This window comes from Acomys russatus, chromosome 32, assembly GCF_903995435.1.
Source record: "Acomys russatus chromosome 32, mAcoRus1.1, whole genome shotgun sequence".
Taxonomy (NCBI): Eukaryota; Metazoa; Chordata; class Mammalia; order Rodentia; family Muridae; genus Acomys; species Acomys russatus.
The window spans coordinates 48,217,186-48,237,452 of record NC_067168.1 but is presented as its reverse complement, the minus strand read 5'-3'; the positions used below and the strand labels follow the sequence as shown (position 1 = coordinate 48,237,452).

General features: G+C 45.9%; 1 protein-coding gene across 1 annotated transcript in view; it reads right to left on the bottom strand.

The window, feature by feature from the left end:
• Nucleotides 1-20,267, bottom strand: part of LOC127184165 (kinesin-like protein KIF15) — a 67,434-nt gene that overhangs the window by 40,313 nt on the left and 6,854 nt on the right. The window contains 9 exon segments of the mRNA XM_051140409.1: nt 1,064-1,241; nt 2,228-2,437; nt 2,632-2,708; nt 3,684-3,807; nt 6,508-6,630; nt 6,775-6,900; nt 8,551-8,760; nt 14,554-14,733; nt 17,169-17,266. Of these exon segments, the coding sequence (XP_050996366.1) occupies nt 1,064-1,241; nt 2,228-2,437; nt 2,632-2,708; nt 3,684-3,807; nt 6,508-6,630; nt 6,775-6,900; nt 8,551-8,760; nt 14,554-14,733; nt 17,169-17,266 (1,326 nt within the window).

Genomic DNA, 20,267 nt, shown 5'->3' with positions numbered 1-20,267 from the left:
AAATCAGCTAGCTCAGAGAAGCAGAGAAAACAACAACTGACCTTACTACTCAGCTCACATCCCAATGGAGAAAGCCCAAAGGCTTAATTGCTCAACTGACAGCCCAGGAAGAAAAGGCCAAAAAACCCAAGGCAAAGGCTTGCTAGCCAAAAAGGCCAAAGGCCAACAAGCTGAGGAGCTAAAAATCCAACTCAAAGCCCCTCCTACTCTTGTTTTTTTGTTTGTTTGTTTGTTTTGAAGATTTATTTGTTTGTTTGTTTATTATGTATACAGTGTCCTGCCTGCGTGTACTCCTGCCCACCAGAAGACGCTACAAGATCACATTATAAATAGTCGTGAGCCACCATGTGGTTGCTGGGAATTGAACTCAGGACCTTTGCAAGAACAGCCAGTGCTCTTAACCTCTGAGCCATCTCTTCAGCCCCCACCCCTCCTACCCTTTAATCCCTGTCATCTGGTTTCTTGCTCTGCCTCTTGACCTAGGGTTAACTTTATTAACTCCTGCGTTAAAGGTGTGCGTAAGGCTGGCTGAGCCACACCTTAATCACCTTTTTTAAATAAACAGAAAGTTCTTGGATTAGAAGTGTGTGTTAGGGCTTAACCACACCAAACAAAAGACAGGTTTCTACAGTTCACAATCTCAGGAATCACAGTGGGATCAAATATCCTGCAACATTCCCAGAATCAACATGTCTCAGCCTCCTAGGGCTGGGATTACAAGACCAACTCCACCTTTTTAATGAGGGTTCTAGAACGCTTGCTTACAAAAGCAAGCACCTTACTGACACTATCTTTCCAGTCCTACAGATTAATACTTTCCTCAGATGTAATTACTTTAGCCTATGTGCATGGGTATTTTTCCTGGACGTACATCTAGGAACCACATGTATGCCTGGTGCCCAAGGACGCCAGAAAAGTACATCAGATCTCCTATTAGAACGGAGTCACAGACAGCTGTGAGCTCCCACATGGATGATGGGAATTAAACTTGGGTCCTCTGGAAGAGCAGCCAGTGCTTTTACCCATTGCTCCACGGCCCCTTCTCACAAAAATCACTCCTTACCTTTGTTATTTTTCTCTGTGCTAGACAATTCAGAGAAAGCCTTTTCTAGTCTTGCAATAGACTGGGCATCCATCTCGTGGGCTCTTTTCACAGGTGCTAATAATTTCAGTCTTCTATTCTCTTCCCTGAGGGAATGATTTTCCATAGCATACTTTGCAACTCTGGGGTGGTGCTCCACCTGCAGCATTGAGAAGTCACACACGTCATGCATTTACGAAATGTCCTAAGTGAACTGGTCTCTCTGAAAGCCACTGAGAAATTCTAGCCCACGGCAGCCCTGGCTGTGCTCTTCAGCAGCCTTCACAGAAGCAGACGTGGTAATGGTGGGTAGCACATGGAGGTATGTTTGTGTTAAGTGGCTTGCAAATTCCTCCCACATCACCTAGGGCAGAAGCCCAGGAGTGTGCAACAGGGGGAACTCCTCACACAAGGGAAAAGCTAAGTTCACATACTTGAGGATGTAGCTCAGTGACACAGCAAAGCCTAGAATGCAAAGGACTCTGGGTTGATCCTCAGCACAGAAAAACAATCAAGCAAGGGGCTGGAGAGGTGTTTCAGCAATTAAGAACACTGGCTGCCTTTTCAAAGGACCTGGATTTAACTCCCAGTACCCACACAGCTGTAACTCTAGTTCTAGGAGATCCAAGGCTCTCTGCTGGCTTCCTTGGGCACCAGGCATGCACATGCTAAATAGCCATACACACAAGCAAAACAGTCACACTCATAAAATACAAGTATACCTTTAAAAAGAGGGGGGGGGGAAGAAAAAACCTTTTCTGTCTACCTAGACTGAATTGCCACCCACCAAAATACATTAACTGGCAAAATGAGAAAAGTATGTAAAGTAAATGGAAGTAAAATTACCCTACTGATTGGACACACAAAATGTTAATTTGGTTTTCAAACTGGGTGCCTCTGAAGTGAAACTGAGAACTTCAAAAGGCTCAGCTCTATGGAGACTAGGTAACCCCGGGGGCTGCAGAGTGTAGTTCTGTGTGCAGAGCACACGACACTGGGCTGTCGTCTGTCTTCACTTAACACTTGGAAAATAACTCATGCAGTGCATACTGCCCGTCACTTCCCACTGCGCTACAGAGCAGGCTGCTAACACCTATGCACACTGTAAAGCTCCTTCCTAGACACACGGAGGTGCGTGGCACTCACTTGTTCTCGAAGAGTCTGAACCTCGTCCCTCAGCTCGGACAGCAGCCGGTCCTGCTCCTCCGGCAGGAAGCTTCCTCGTGCCTCCTTCTGCAGCCTCTCGAGGCGCATGATTTGGTCCTCTCGGAACTTCACAATCATTTTATTAGACTGAATAAATTTTTCCTTTTTGAGGGTGAGGTCTTCTAGTTGGGTGATTTTTTCTACCAGAGACTTAAGAAATTCGTGATTCAGTTAAACACAAAACAAGGCTCAGGTTTCCTAAACCCCCATGAGCCAGCAGCTAGCCCAAGGCAAGCCTTCCGCACACAGTCGGCACCATGTGTCTCACTCACTGCAGTAACGAACCAACCACAACATCAACGTCCAAGATGCCCTCAGTCTCTTTTCCTAATCCAGTTTCCTACCTTCTTTTCTTGTTCAGATTTCTTAAAGAATAACATCGCTTCCAGGAAATTTTCTATGTAATTAGTCTTCTCTTTGTCTAAAAGGGGAAAGAGGAAAACACGTTCATTTCTCAAAACTAAGTTTTTATTGCTACCAACTCATCTTAAGAAACAGACTCTCAAGACTGGGACCAGCTTCACAGTAACTCACTCAGCAACTTGGCTGTTCTATGAAGCAAACGAGACGCTCCTCTTTGTCTACTCAGCACAAATACATTTGGTGAAAGAAATGAAATGTGTTGTTTTAAACAGTGCAGCCTGGGTTGGCCTCAAACTCAGGGCAATTCTGCCTGAGCGTCTCAAATGCTAGCGCCGTAGGCATGAGCCACCAGAGCTAGCGTAGAGACGCTATAAGGACCGTGGAGGAGACCCATGCGTGCAAACACTTATTACTGACTGTCTCCGTCTGTCACTCTGTAGCATAGGCTGGCCTGGAACCCATTCTGTAGGCCATGCTAGCCTCCTTAGCTTTCTGAGTTCTGGGACTCAGGTAAACAGACTTTGCTTGGTCTAATGCATACTCTTGTGTTTTCTTGCCGGTCTGATTTTATACAGTGCTGGAAATCAAACCTAGGGCCTCAGGTATGCCAGGCAAGCATTCTACTACCAGGACATATTCCCAGGCACAGTTTTGTTAAGCTGTATGGCACTTGATTGAATTCCGCTAGCTATTCTTTAGAGAAACACTTCCTGTCCTACCTCATGAGCACATGTAGACGACACATGCTAAGGCAGAATTGTGGCAGTGACCTGATGAAACATACGTGTGTTTCTTTCTAGCATTTGTCAGGGGGGATTACTCAAAATCATTGTGATTCTCCTTCTCCCTGAATCTTACGAACACCTGAGTCAGACAAAGAACTACCTTCCCACACAGGAAAAGTAAAAGAGTATGTGTGAGAGAAACCAGGAAGGCCTCACTGTGCTAAGCGTCTGTTCATCCAGCACAGGAGGCCCTGACCTAACCCTCCCACGAGCTCTCCCAAGGGTAAAGGGCAACAAACTCATCTTACCTCTGGCCAGGAAGCTCTGTGGTACTGTCTGCCCAGAAGTAAACTGAGACAGCTGTTCTTTGAGCCTCTTCACTTCAGCTTGCAGCTGGCTGACATTCCCTTGGGTGTCTTCATTCACCACAGCCTGGACAAGAATTCACAAAGCACTGAAGACCACTTTTCAAGCTGCTGACCCTGCTTTTTGTTTGCTTGGCGTGAGTGGGAATGCAGAAGAGCAAACAAGACTACCATCTGTCACAGCAGCAGCAGAAAGGCACTAGACCAGCTAGAGCGGCAGTTAGCTCCTTCTTCCTGTGCCTAACGCAGCCCACTGGGGGCTCCCTTGCTCTTGCCAACCCCTCCTCACCCGGTCCCACTGCTCCTGTGCGTCTCATCAGCCCCAGGCTGTCTTAAGCTGAGTCACCCTCAGGTTTGAGTGTGTCACCCTGCCACCGAAGACCCATGACAACCCTTTCAAACATGGAGCAAACACCTCAGCAAGACCATCCACTCTGCTCCGCCACCTGTGGTGAAGAACTCTTGCCTAAAAGAGCATGACGCCTAACAGGATGAGCCTGAGCAGAAACCACTTTCTTCAGGGAAAGCCACGTATGTTTCTAAAGCTGGGCTGGACCCACGGATTGATTTCTGAGTGCATTTCTGCTCTACCAGCATACTAAATGTTATTTTCCCTTTCTTAAAATAATATTCCTATTTAAATGGCCTCTAAAAGGTCAAAAATGGTTACAAACAAATATTATTACTGTGGCAACTAAATGGTGTCTTTAATTTCTTAAAGATGTCCTGCTTAAAACCACCTCTAAAAGCCAGGCGTAGTGGCACACACCTTTAATGCCAGCACTAGGGAGGCAGAGGCAGGTGGATCACTGTGAGTTCGAAGTCAGCCTGGTCTACAAAGTGGGTCCAAGACAGTCAAGGCTACACAGAGAAACCCTGTCTCTAAAAACCTTAAAAAAGAAAAGTCACCAATAAATACATCTCTATGGTGTGGGATGTCACCTGTGTGGAGACAAGGACTCCTTCTATGGAATCATTCTGTAATTTCCATTCAATTTTGCTATAAATCTAAAGCTGCTTCAAAGTTTATTTCTGGGTGGTGGTGGTGAATACCTTTTATCCCAGCACTCAGGAGGCAGAGACAACAGATCTCTGTGAGTTCGAGGCCAACCTGGTCTACAGAGAGAGCTCCAAGGACAGCCAATGCTACACAGAGAAGTCCTGCCTCAGAAAAAAAAAAAAGAAAGAAAAAAGTAAAGCTTAGTAATTAGATAATTTAGAAAAGACTCATACAACTGAAGGGTAATAACAAATGCCTGCGGCAAGAAAACCCTGTAATGGCCACGGACTGTTCTTGTCTTAGGCTCAGCCCCCACCTGGGACAAGCCTAGCCACCTTAGCACTTCCCGCTGACAGGCTGACAGGCTGAAGCGGACGTACCATTGAGAGTGGTTACTACAACGCTGCTGGTTTGTTGTTCATGTTTAAAAGTCATTTCCAATTGCTTCTGGTTCATATAGCTAGTCTCATTATGAGGCATTCTGATGTCACTATTATACCGGTGACATCATAACTGCAATCATTAACATGGTTCTACTCTTGAAGGACTTCTGGTAAGCCAAGACAGTCAGGAAGTTCTACAGATGTTTCCTCTTCCTGCTGCTAACATCCGTGTAAGCAGGGATGACACCCAAAGAAATTAGGAAAAGAAGAGACCGACATTGTCACTTCCCGGGGCAGGAAGCACATGGTCTACTTCATTCTGCTACATGAACTGGGGCTAAGATGCCCAGGTTTCCTCCAGAAAAAGGAAGGAATTAAGCTACCAATTCACAGCAGTTGTTTTGTATCAAAGCAAAGGAGTGTTCAACTCTCCAAAAAAAAAAAAACCCAGGTGTCTTGTTGGTCTTCACAGTCTGCACTAGGTATTGGTAAAGTGCTGCCCACAGGCAAAATGCAGACTATAGCTTCTTGGCATACCCAGTGTGATGGGCTCAGGGAATCCCACTGTTACACACTGTCTATGGCTGCTGTCTTACTGCAGAGCTGAGGGGCTGGAATGGACCACATGGCACAAGGAGCAGTGAGTGCTCCATCAACAGTGCTCTGGAAGGGAAGGCGCTGGCCGAGGTGCATAGCACTAATGAAGAAGCTGCTCGTATAGACCATGAGAACTCTGCAGAGACATGTTCAACTTAAAGGCAAATTTCCTCACTATCCAGTAACCTTCACAGCATTGCTCTCTGGTGCCGTATACACCGCACATGGCACAGACAGTGTGCATACACGGAACACACACCACCTCGGCTAGTGTGGCTCAGGCAGGCCTGTGTGCAGAGACAGCATGCATGCATGGAACACACACCACCTTGGCTAGTGTGGCTCAGGCTTCTTAGTCTCCCACACAGCAACAAAAGGAAAACTGCCTTAAAGAACAGCAAAACCATAACAAACACAAGACAAAACCTGGGTTTCAAATTACATGCACAAGGATGCAAAAAAAATGAACAGGGTGTGCTGCATGCAGGATGTCTGCCAACTTCAAGATTAGCCTGTAATAAATAGGTGAATAAATACAAAATGCAAGGCTAGCAGTGTGGCTCAACAGGAAAACACTTGCCCAGCATATGTGAGCCCTGAGTCCAATCCACTGCACTACAAGAAACGTGGAGAGGGAGAGAGAAAGACGAGGGAGACAAGAAGCAGCAGCGGCAGTCGTGTACAATCAGGATGGACTTCCACAGAGAAGCGGGACTAGTGGGAACATCAGCACAGTCACAGTAGATCGCATAAGTTTTCTAATGTACCTGATAGTATATTATTTTACCTTGTTTTTAATCAGCTTGGCTCTTTGAGCAAAATTAAGTGTTGACAGTGTTTCCCCAAAACACCTGGATCCTGGGTGGACATTTGCAATGATGGCGGTTTTGGCATTACCACCGAGGGAGTCCTGTTCAATGACATCAACGGCGCATGTTTTAGACTGTTAACCCTAAGATTTTTTTTTATAGAAACAATAAAGGCTAAGGACCTCCCCCTCTACAGTCCCAGCTACCATAACACAAAGGTAGCAGAAAGCAGCCATTGGCTTTACCCGCAGCAGGAAGGTAAGTTTGGAGTCCCTGTAGCAGACATGCCGCTGTCTCCCATTGCCCACATCAACAAGTGCAGTGATGACTTGGCCCAGGCAGCTCAGTGACCGGTTTATATTACCAGCTTCCTAAGGACAGGAGAAAGACAAACAGAACGTGCAATGACATTCTTTGTTGTTCTGAGAGAAAATTTAAGTGGTGAGGCAACAGCCTGAGGTAGAAAAACAAAGAAGGACAAATGAAAGACAACATCTAAGCTAGAACGGCATCTCCTGTCCCCTCAGCCCCTAGTGCACACACTGTGACAACAGCGTCTCCTGTCCCCTCAGCCCCTAGTGCACACACTGTGACAACAGCGTCTCCTGTCCCCTCAGCCCCTAGTGTACACACTGTGACAACAGCATCTCCTGTCCCCTCAGCCCCTAGTGCACACACTGTGACAACAGCGTCTCCTGTCCCTCAGCCCCTAGTGCACACACTGTGACAACAGCGTCTCCTGTCCCTCAGCCCCTAGTGTACACACTGTGAGAACAGCGTCTCCTGTCCCCTCAGCCCCTAGTGCACACACTGTGACAACAGCGTCTCCTGTCCCTCAGCCCCTAGTGCACACACTGTGACAACAGCGTCTCCTGTCCCTCAGCCCCTAGTGCACACACTGTGACAACAGCATCTCCTGTTCCCTCAGCCCCTAGTGCACACACTGTGACAACAGCGTCTCCTGTCCCTCAGCCCCTAGTGTACACACTGTGAGAACAGCGTCTCCTGTCCCCTCAGCTCCTAGTAAGCACTGTGACTGTAGGACACTGCACAAGTCCAAATGCACCACAAACTACACTAGGGAACTGCATTTTCACTTCTTCCACTGAATCACATGTGGTACAACATTCTGCATTGAGACAATACTGAGCTGGAATGTTTAGCAGGGTAGACATGTTGAATATTTCTGATTTAGGATATTTCCCCTTTACCAGGTTTCTTTGGAGGTAACACACTGTAAGTCGAGGAAATCTGTACTAGCATGGTCCCTTCTTGGCAGAAACATGAGCCTCTTGCTGACTGTAAACTTAGGCTAAAACCTCTCTCCTACGTCTGACTCCTCTCTCTTAGGTCACATTCCTAAACCACATAATTTGTACATATTTCAGTGTCAATGTTTACATACATACAATACGCATCACGCCACTGCTAATAGCTCAGGCTGGGTACCTCCCCACCTCAAAGATTATACATGACTGTCCTCTTGTTAGGCTGTCTGCTTTGATCCTGGGGAGAGTAGCTTCATAGATCTAAGTGTTTATAAGTGAAGCTACACATTTGCTCCAAACTTTTCAGTATTTTCCAGGGTTTTGAAGGCTGAGTACAAACGTGGCCTGGTTCTGCCGGTCCTAACTGACCTGGGCTTTCTTGCGCTCGCGCTCTCTCTCTCTCTGGTCCATCCACCAGGGCATACTGAGGTAGTCATCACTCTCCAGGACAGGTGTCTCCTGTTCCCCTCCCGAGCCTGGTAGAAGCCTGGTTTCTAGGAGACAACTACTTCTTAGAAGCCACCTGTTTTCTATGTGTCTTCCCAACAATCCACTCCACAGCACCCTTCCTCTGCCCCTTCGTGGCCTGACAGACCTGTCCTGGCCTTTTTATGTTTATTGCCATAACCACATAGCATCTTTGCTCCTTTGTAGGAGGCACCATTACTTCTTGTGAGGTCTTCACTGTACTTGGTGTGGCACTGTTTTTAGTAAGAGGCACACGTAAGAGGAAGGCCGTAACTTCAGTCCTACCTTCAACCTCATCCCTTCGGCATGGGTATCTTTTTGCCGCTCAGATCCTGCTAAATCCACCAGGTTCAGTAATGAGGTCCGAATGTTCACGGCTTCACTGCTTTTCTCCATTGATTCTATGGTGATCGTAAAGACTGCATGAGACCGAGAGGACTCTCTGTTCATAGCCGTCGACGCTACACGCCTGTTCCTCCACCCTCGCGATAAGACCTTGGAAAAAGGACACTGTATTACAAGAGGCCACAACAGGTGCACCAAAGACAAGTTCAATACACAGAATAAGCTCTTAAACCTCTCATTGTAAAACAAAAAACACGTAGGTAACTATCCCTCTTCACAGCAGTGTAATTTCCACAGCTCAGGGGCAGGAACACTCACGGCCTTTCTATTGCTATGTAGCTCTTACAAGTTCTAAGTAGTGTCTATTTAAACACAAGCTTGGTAGGGTGTGTACAAAGAACGAGGGGACACTGGACTCCTGTGCAGCTCTAACGGGTGTGTAAAGGGCGAGGGGACACTGGACTCCTGTGCAGCTCTAACGGGTGTGTAAAGGGCGAGGGGACACTGGACTCCTGTGCAGCTCTAACGGGTGTGTAAAGGGCGAGGGGACACTGGACTCCTGTGCAGCTCTAACGGGTGTGTAAAGGGCGAGGGGACACTGGACTCCTGTGCAGCTCTAACGGGTGTGTAAAGACTCTGCTTCTACCGTCCAAGAACTCTAAGTATAGATGTCTATCCCTTTCTTTAGCTTAGATAATAAAAATTCTAAACCAAATAGAAATCTCTTGCATTAACCTTTAGTTAATGTTTTGGCAGCTTTCTCCTCTGCCAAATAGGTTTTTCTTTCCGTTCAGACAGGAACATACACCAGCATTCAGACCACAGGCTCCCAGTTACCCAAGCCAGAGTTCAAACTCTGACCCCACTACTTACAAGGTGTGTCTGTAAAAACAACTTCTGCTTCTGTGTTTAAAAACAAGCACGTGGAGCAAGGTATAATGGCGCAAGCATTTAATCCCAGCACTGGGAGGCAGAGGCAGGCAAATCTCTCTGCATTCAAGGCCAGGTCTACGAACTGAGGTCCAGGACAGCCAGAGCTACACAGAGAAACCCTGTGTTAGAGAAAGCAAAGCCAAAGAGCACGCGGGCACCAGCCTCACGGGCAGAGTGTCCTGCCTGGGATGGTACTAAGCTACACTGTACTCAACAGCTGTCGAGGACTGAAATGAGGGATTACTTCGGGAGGCTGATGGGAAGGTCAGGCCTTAGGCAGAGTTGTAAGGTTTTCCCGGGAGGGGTGGAGGGCGGCTAGTGACGAAGTTTCTCTGTGTAGCGTTACTGTCCGGCAACTCTCTGTTTAGAGCCTCTTCTCCACAGTGCAGGAACTAGAGCGCACTAGCACCCTTAGCCTAAGCTAAGATTCCTAACAGGCCTCACGTGATGCTGATGTCCTGAGAAATGTAACTTGGAGAACAGTCACAGTATATGTGAGGGTAACACGAGAACTGAGTAAAGTTACTTCAAAGTCTACACTGAAAATTAAGTGAACAATAAATAAATAAATATAGATACATTTATTTAATAATTTTTATAGATAAAATGCAATAAAAACTAACTACTAAAACACTATTAATAAAACACAGCATAAAACTGAAATTATGTGTCAGTGTTATAGATTGAACAGAGGGTCTTTGAATACTAAATAACTGTTACAGGATATTTGATCCCACTGTGAACTCCAAGACTGTGAACTGTAAAAACCAGTTTCTCATTTGGTGTGGCTCAGCCCTAACACACCTTTAACCCAAGACTTTTCTGTTTACTGTAAACAAGTCCTCAGCCCTAGCACACACCGGTAATCCAAGAGCTTTCTGTAAACAGGATTTAATAAAGTTAACCCTAGGTCAAGAGGCAGAGAAAGAAGACAACTGACAGCAATTACACAGAACGAGGGGCATTGAGAGAAGAGGATTCAAGACAGTGTGGAGAAAAGAAAGGGCTTTGGCTTTTTCCTTCTGGACATGAGCTGGGCAGGAAGGTCAGCTGGGTGCCTTCTCTGCCTCTCTGAGCTAGCAGGTTTTCGCCCAAACATCTGGCTCCTGAGTCTTGATTGGTAAAATCGAACAACTGGGATTTTTTTTTAAACAATAAGGAATCTCTTTTTTATTATTATATTTTTTACATATACATTCATATTACACATAAATAAAATAAACTACATACGGCAGGAAGCAATCAGGAATTATATAAATGTTACATTCATAGTGACTTGGCAAACTTGAAGTAAACATCTTTCCTATCTTGAAAATCAGTATCTACCATATCTCATCTCTATTAACTTAAAACATCTATCTAGACCTAAAAACATCTTAACCCTTAAGACTAAACTATCTGGTCTTCAACCTCATCAGAGACTTGAGAAGGAATAAAACTTAATTACCTGAGTGAACCAGAAGTGCAGGTTAGCAGCTTCCAAAATGAAAAAATGACAGAGACAGTTTGCTACCTGAGCAGTCACCCAAAACTCTCTATAACGTTGGGGCATCATCTTCAGCCTTCTGGCCCAATATATCTGACAGACATATTTGTGAGGCAGGAACTATTGAGGACTTGCTTACCCTGTCTTGGCAGAGTTGGGCTGTCAACACCGCCTATATTCAAGCTTGCCCATTTTAGGCAGAATTCTGTCTGTGGCAGAAATGAGGACATTTTGCCCAGTGGCTTGTTTGCCACATTTGAAGCCATCTCCATAAGGAGGCTCTTTGATGCTCATCATCTTCTTTGAGGTAGGCTGGGTGTTGCCAGGAGTTAACCTGTCTTATTGTCAGTGAATCTTTGGAATAAAAACATCTTTAAATGCCATATTCTGTGGGTCTCTGAGGCTTTTGAAGAGCTTATTTAACTATTTTACCTTATATATCTATAGAGTCCTACCTGTCTGTTAGGCCTAGGATGTATATTCTTGTGAGAAAAATAGACTGGTAACTGACATGAACATGATCTGATCCACTAACAATCAGCTTGTATTATTTTATTATCCTAAACAGCCTACAATATCACTGTCCGGGTACTGGAAGTAAGCCTTGTATTGTAATTGAGTAAGATGGGCACAACAGCTCATATCAGGGTACAAACATGCATAATGTGTGTGAATGATAATCTTAAATTTGAATTCCATGCCAATGGATCCAAATTAAACTTATTTTGCATCAATATACAAAATTTGGTTTTTCTGAGACGGGGTTTCTGCGTGTAGCCCTGGCTGTCTTGGACCTGCCTTTGTAGACCAGGCTGGCCTCAAACTCACCTGCCTGTGCTTCCTGAGAGCTAGAGTTAAAGGTGTGTGCCTTTGAACACAACTCTTTTTTTTTTTAAAGTTACATAACATTTTGTATGCTAACACTAAAAATTAAGACAGTTAAGAATAACTTCACGCTAAAATACTACAAAACTGAATAGAAAAATGAAAAATATCTAGGAATACATAATTTATCAAAACTGACCCAAATAAGAAATAAGATGTCTGCACAGCTTTTATTAAAAACTCTTTGCACACATTGACAGCCACAGGGAGGGGCGTGGCTCGTGGTCGGGTGCTGCTGACTGGGCGTAAGGTCTGGGGTTGGTTCCTGCCACACGTACAGAATGTTCTCCCAGAGTATGAGGTCCACAGGATTGAAAGGACAAGCTCTGCCATGATTCCTCAGTAGGCACCATTCTAAACACACACTCCCAGAATCATGTAAACGAGACATGAGGACTAGGGCAAAGGCAAAGTATAGGTTGACATTAATCTTGAAAAACTTGTGAAAAGCTGGACATGGTGGCGCACGCCTTTAAACCCAATACTCGGGAGGCAGAGGCAGGTGGATCTCTCCAAGTTTGAGGCCAGCCTGGTCTACAAAGCAAGATCCAGTACACCCAGGGCTACACAGAGAAGCTTTGACACACACACACACACAAAAAAAACAAAATCAAATGACGAAACTAACCAAATAAACAAACAAAAGCAACAACAAAGAACCCCACTAAAAACTCTGTTGAGTATTTATCAAACTAATGTGTTGAGTTTCCATCAATGGCAGTAGAAAAAAAAAGCACAAAACAAAATTTAACAGGCATTCGTGATTTTTAAAAGGTAGGTGGCATGCTGGCTGAGTAGACAGTCTGTCAAATCAGCTGTTGACTGGGTGTGATGACACTTGAATCTCAGCACTTAGGCAAAAGGACTACAAGTTGGGAATCAGCCTATTTGTTGCATAGTAGGTTCAGCCTACCCTGGATTTCTTACAGTATCTCAAAAAAAAAACCAAAACAAAACACAGATTTAAGTACAGCTGCACTCACTGTCTCTGGGAGTCCAAGAGAGTCGGAGCTACCCAGAGAGACCCTGTCTCAAAAAAACAAAACAGCACGAGCAGTGGTGGCGCACGCCTTTAATCCCAGCACTCGGGAGGCAGAGGCAGGTGGATCACCGTGAGTTCGAGGCCAGCCTGGTCTACAAAGTGAAAGTGAGTCCAGGACAGCCAAGGCTACACAGAGAAACCCTGTCTCGAAAAGCCAAAAAACAAAAACAAAAACAAAACAGCAGAGAAATGAAAACCAAAAAATAAACTAATCAATCATGAGACAAAATAATAATGACATTCAGCATAAGCTCACTTTGAGAGACGAGCTAGTGACATCAGAGAGGACACGGCACCCTCTGTTAACTAGGCTACTGCTAGTGACATCAGAGAGGACACAGTGCCCTCTGTTAACTAGGCTCCTGCTAGTGACATCAGAGAGGACACAGCGCCCTCTGTTAACTAGGCTCCTGCTAGTGACATCAGAGAGGACACGGCGCCCTCTGTTAACTAGGCTCCTGCTAGTGACATCAGAGAGGACACGGCGCCCTCTGTTAACTAGGCTCCTGCTAGTGACATCAGAGAGGACACGGCACCCTCTGTTAACTAGGCTCCTGCTAGTGACATCAGAGAGGACACAGCGCCCTCTGTTAACTAGGCTCCTGCTAGTGACATCAGAGAGGACACAGCGCCCTCTGTTAACTAGGCTCCTGTTAGTGACATCAGAGAGGACACAGTGCCCTCTGTTAACTAGGCTCCTGCTAGTGCAGATGAACAGTCTGAACTGTGTGATGGGTTCCTCCAAGTTCACAGTAACACTGCAAGCAGTCACTTATGTGCATGTGGAGATATATATACATATACATATATATGTATATTTTTTTGGTTTGGTTGGTTTTTTGTTTTTTGAGACAGGGTTTCTCTGTGTAGCCTTGGCTGTCCTGGACTCACTTTGTAGACCAGGCTGGCCTCAAACTCACAGCGACCCGCCTGCCTCTGCCTCCCGAGTGCCGGGATTAAAGGCGCGCGCCACCACGCCCAGTGTGGTAGTATTTTTATAAATTACATTTTACACTGCACCCACTTGGCAGCTCCAGTCCCAGAGGATCCAAATGGAGGCACTCATGGTGCACAGACAGACTTGCAGGCAAATCATCCATACACATAAAAGGAAATAAAGGGGAAAAAAAAAATATTTGAAATCAATTGGCCATATTGGGCTCCTTAAAACATGAGTGGATTTTTAAAAGTTCCTTCACTGCATTTGCTTGCCCCCTCACAACAGGAAAGAAAACACAGAAAGATCAGTGTTCAATGAGGCCCTTGCACAGGGAGCTCCCAGGGCCACAGATGCTGACGTATTATCTCCCTTGGGGTGTTTTTCAGATTGTTGCTGGAATAAACACCATCAAAGTAGTGCAAAGACATCCAAGGCTCTCCCTGCCTCTCCCTCCTAGCACTTGGGAAAGGTGTGTAACTGTCTCATCCAGCCCCAAACTGGAGCTCAGCTAGGGAGAACTCTAGAAAATGCTGGCACGCCTTTTTTGGTTCTCAACAGGTTGGCGCTATGCCTTTATGAAACAGGTGCTCTACCTTGGCTCTTTGAGAGCAGGGCACTTCCCTGGCATGCCTGCTGCCTAACATGGTAGGGACCTACCTGATAGGCTTCAGCAGCCGAGGTCACCGCCTGCTCCATGGCCCCGACCACAAAGACGCCCTTCTTTATGTGCTCCCGTAGGTACAGCCCAGCTGACGCGGAGTCCAGCAGGTCGTATATCTGCTCGTTGTAGACCTCAATAAAGGAGCACTTGCAGAGGAAACTCTTCCCAGAGCCAGCCTGGAACAGACGGCTTCAGTGAGCACACCATTTTCCCACGTTCACCTCAGCGGCCATGAGCTATTTCAGGCATGCTCCTCTATTATCCTCTAGTGTAAGTAAAACGTCAAAAAGCCAGTGAAAATAATCCACAAGGCAAGTCTGAAACCCTGTTTAGTCCCTAGGCAGCAGCACCGCAGTCTGGAGAGGCACCGCAGCCGGCGTGCAGGCGGGAGCTGCGCTGCCCCGTGGGCTGCACGCTGTGCTTCTCACAAAGCTGTGGTCTTTAACACCTGTTACTGTGCTTATATGTTCGGGCATGCTCATGCAGAAAACATATGTGTCACTCAGAGGACCAGTCCTGAGAGTCAGCTATCACCTTCCACCATCTGGGTCCCAGGGTTCGAACTCTGGTCGTCAGGCTTGGAGGCAAGCATCTTTGTCCAATCAATCATATCATCGACCTAGATTTACTTGAAGCAAGAGTCATGTTCTTTAAAAGACTGAAAATAATTCATCCTAAAAACCTATGAATTTGGGGCTGGAGAAATGGCTCAGTGGGCAAACACTTGCAGTTCTTACAGAACTCCCAGGCTTGGTTTTCAGCACCCACATAGCTACTAACACTACCAGGCCCAGATCTGTTATCCTCCTCTGGCCTCCACAAGCACTGTACACATTTGATGCACTTACATGCAGGTAAAACATCATTATATTTAAAATAAAAGCTTAAAATAAACTTTTTTTTTAAACAACAACTAGGGGCTAGAGAGATGGCTCAGTGGGTAAGAGCACTTGACTGCTTTTCCAGAGGACCCTCATAGATGCTCAGCACACATGTGGAGGCTCACAGTCATCTGTAATTTCCAGCCCGGGAAGCTGAGACGCTCTTCTGGCCTCCATGGGCAGCAGGGACGCCCATGGTACATAGACATACATGCTGACAAAACACCCAATATTCATAAAAATCAATAATTAAAAAGTTTTAATCAGGGTTTGGAGAGAAGGCTCAGAAGTTAAGAGCGCTGGCTGCTGTTCCAGAGGTGGTGAGATCAATTCCCAGCAACCACATGGTGGCTCACAACCATCTATAATGTGACCTAATGCCCTCTTCTGGCCTGCAGGCATACAGGTAGGCAGAGCACTGTATACGTAATAAATAAATACATCTTTACAAAAACAATAAAATAAAAATGTTTTTAGTTTAACCATAAAAATACATGGTGTTAAACTTAATTATTTTACTGTCGTGCAGTAAGTCTAACTGCAATGTTAGGGACACTTCTGCCAAGGAACGAACAGCATGCCAATGCTATAAAGCAATTTCCTTGATACACGCGCATAAAGCACCTGATGCCCAGTGCTCTAAGCTCTGGAATCTACCAATCAAAACAAATGCAATCCCAGAGCGGTCCAACCAGTGAGAGGGGAAAGACAGTGTCCTAGGATGACGGGACAAGATGACAGTGAGGTGCAACACAACTAGGACGGGCCCACCACTAACGCACATCGCAAGGACGACATGCGTATCCCTATGTATTAGTTACTTTACTGTTGCTATAACAAAACACAACCAAGACAACTTAGAAAAGGAAGGATTTATCTGGGCTTATGTTTCCACAGGGACAGAGTCCATGATGGCAGAAAGAAAGCAGCTGCAGAACACCAGAAGCTGAGGGCTCAAATCTCAAAACACAAGCAGGAAGAGACAGTGAACTGTGAAATGGTGTCGAGACTTTCTCCAAAGCCCAGCTCCAATGACACACTCCGTCCAACAAGGCCGCATTTCCAAAGCCTCTCCAAAGAGCGCAACCAAGTTTGGACCAAGAACTTAAATACCTGAGATTATGGTGGACATTTCTCATTTAAATCACTGCACTCTATTTTTTCCTTGGTTGAGATTTTTCTATACACTTTTCTTTCATACAAATCATTGAGAGCTCCAGAAGCAGTCTGTTCTTTTGTATATACTAGCAATCGGGCTAGCCTTGAACTCTCTGTATATACTAGCAATCGGGCTAGCCTTGAACTCTCTGTATAGATAAGGATGACTCGGAGCTTCTGATGACCTTGAAATGCTGATCCTCCAGCGTGAGGCAATCACAGGTGTGCACTCACACACTCATTTTTTGCCGTGCTGGGGATCAAACCCAGGATCTACTGCACGTTAGGCAAGCACTCTATCAACATTTGTGTGTGTGTGTGCGCGTGTGCGTGTGCGTGTGTGTGCACACACGCGCATGGCTGTTTAGCCTGCATATATGCCTGTGGGCCATACATGTCTGGTGCTCAAGAGGCTAGAAGATGTCAGACCCCCCGGGCCTGAAGTGACCGCTGTGAGCTGCCATGTGGGTGCTGGGAATTGAATACGGGTCCTCTGGAAGAACTACCACTGCTCTCTGCAGCTGAGACATCTTTCCAGCCTCCCAACATTTTGTTTTTATAGTAAGCTTTACCTTTTCTTTTTCACGATCAATTAAGGAAAACAAATATTCAAAACTTCGTGGGATTACTCCTCTCAGATTATGAGAAAAATTATCAGAGTCTGATGGACCTGAGAAAAAAATAAAAAATAAAACAAAAAGCTTTTATTCTGAGAATCCTTCAAAATGGCAATATCAAAAGGCAGTTAATGCAGAAATGAAATGACACATGGAATATCGTATAATCAACATCTTCGTTCTGCTTCAAGCAAGTTACATTTACACCTGTGAGAGACACAATAACAAAACTGTCCTTCAGGGAGACTGAAAGGAAGGCCCAAAGTAGTCACCAACCCAATTCTAAGCCTAGATGTGGCCTGACAGAGAAATCTATCCCCAGGCTAAGCTTAACCTCTTTCACCTGTCAGGTGCTGACATGGCTGTGCTCTGTCTGTGCATGTGACTTGTTTCCACAGACTGTGGTGGTCTGAATGAGAACCGCCCACAGGCTCGCATGCCCGAGTGCTTGCTCTGCAGCTGGAGGTGTGCCTGGTGGAGGAGGTGTGCTGGCGGGATGGGCTCGCAGGACTCAAAAGCCAACAGCACTCCCAAGTAACTAGGTCTCTGGGTCTCTGGCCTGTGGGTCAGATATGAGCTCTCTCTCAGTCACTGCTCCAGCCCCAAACCTGCCTGCGTGCTGCCACGCTCCCTACCATGACAGTAAGGAGCTAACCTTCTGGAACTGTAAGCCCCGATTAGCTCTTTATTCTATAAGGTGCCTTGGTCATGCTGTCTCCTCACAACAAGAAGCGAAGACACAGACTGGTCTGCTCTCTAAGCCATGCACCACACTGTGTGTGTCTTAAACTTCAGGGTTTTCAGCAACAAAATGGGAGTAATAATGTCAATAACCAGAGTTGCTGGGGAGAATTGAAAGTCTGCAAATAAAGCACAGATAATTGTATGTCAAACATACACTGAATGCTAAAAATTAGGGTTCGCTACTATTTTTTAACTGGGCAGTAAAAGCCGTCCTATTAAGAAGTATACAGTAATGACACCTAAGGAGGGGGTCTGGGAAGCCCGGCTCATAGCTGTCTGGCTACATGGGCCACACACTGAGGCTCACACGTAGCAGCTGCAGTGGGGAAGGCAGGCTGCCTTGGAGACTGAGCCTTAAGCCTACAGGGCCCAGCACTAGCAGATGATATGAGGAATGAATTGCATCGAGGGACACACACTGATGGTTACTTGCTTGTTAATGGGGAGAAATTCTCACACCTAGTGAAGTCGTGTGTTAACTGTGAAGAGCTGAAAAACCCCAGTATATAGGCCTACTTGGAAACTGCAACACCAGCTTCTGCCAAGGACTACGTTCGGATTCCAACTTCCTAAGCCTGCACAGAAGCTGGACACTTGCAAAACAAGGCTCCTGCTACCCCAGGCCTGCAGCAGCCGTGCTGGCAACCGTCTGTTCCTCTTCACCCCACCTGCTGGGACCTTCACTACAGCAGCTGCCAACAACACCCTCTGAGAAGCGACTCCTCGCCTACCAACAACTTCTGAGTAGAAAAAAACAAGCAGTGAGCTGACTAGTTAGTGTGTGTTTCCTACAGACAACCACAGCAGTAACTGTAGTTAGAAAAGGCCTAGGCAGGTTCAAGCCAAACAGAGTCCCAACAACAAGAAGGGAGAAGTGGACATGGAGTCCCACCAAGAGCCAAGAGGCTCACTGCAACTGATACTCATGACAAAGGAAACTCAGTTTTCTCCAAGTGAGTGCCATGGATATACCCATCAACCCCAGGGCAGGCCCTGTGCCCAGGAACGGCTAACATAAAGTGAACCTCACGGTTCTCTGTGGACTTCTTGCTTTTATTTATTTATTTATTTTAAGAAAGAAAAAGAAAGGTAGGTGGTGGTGTGGTAGCAGACGCCTTTAGCCCCAGCGCTCAGGAGGAATAGACAGGTGAATCACTGCAAGCTTGAGGCCAGCAAAAACAACACAGTGAAACCCTATTACAAAAAGGAAAAGAAAAGGTGTAGCTGGGGTGGTGATGCGCACTGGTACCGGCTCTGAAACAAACTGATATATAAGGCACTATAAATAATAGTTAAGTATGCCCTACAGAGCAAAGGAACTCACAAAAGACTGGTGTGCACAAGAAAGGTCCAGAAGGAACAAACACCTCACAGGAAAGGCATGTGCCCCACTGCACTGAGAAGCTTGTGCATGGTCACCTTAAGGTACCAGCTAAGCCAGGCAGCGGTAGCACTCGCCTTTAATCCCAGCACTCATGACGCAGAAGCAGGTGGAGCTCTTGAGTTCAAAGGCAGCCTAGTCAACAGAATTCCTGGATAGCCAGCAACACAGGAAAACCCTGTCTCAAAAAAAAAAAAAAAAAAAAAAAAAGAAGGAAAAAACGAAACAAAACAAAAAAATCAAACCAGGTGTGGAGGGCACAGCTGGAAGCCTTGCTTGGGAGCTGGAGACTTTAGGAAGATGGAGGTCCACCTCACCCTTGGCCACACAGTAGGCTCAAGACCAGCCTGGGCTACAAGATCTTGTTGGGTGGATGTGAGGTGGTGTCTCTAGGGAGGGAATCTACAGAAAGGAAAGGAGGAAGGAGCTAGTCAAGTGTTTACACCATTAATCCCAGCCACCACTCCAGAGGAGGGACTGGCAGAGGAACGTCAAAGCTGGCCTGGGCTGAGAAAGTGAGACAGAAACAGAGAGACAAAGAGAGAGAGAGAGAGAGACAAAGAGAGAGAGAGAGAGAGAGAGAGAGAGAGAGAGAGAGAGAGAGAGAGAGAGAGAAGGGAAGCAGGTATAACCAGTAGGAAAATAACATTAAATACATTATTTTTCTGTAAAATTTCATTTGTAGACATTCCAAAGCAAGCAAACCTAATGAGGATAACAGTCACAGTGTCATGAATAACAGCATAGCTAGGCTGGGAGCTAGATAGCTCTGTGCCAAACCCTGAGCTGAGGAAAAGAGCTATAATTAGGACTAACAAATAGACTGTCTAGGAACTCACAACCTGGTAGAAACATGGGCAACATCCCTATTTTTATGAGATCGACATCAGAGAAGTAATGCCTCCCCTAAAACATGTTCCAAGTGGTCA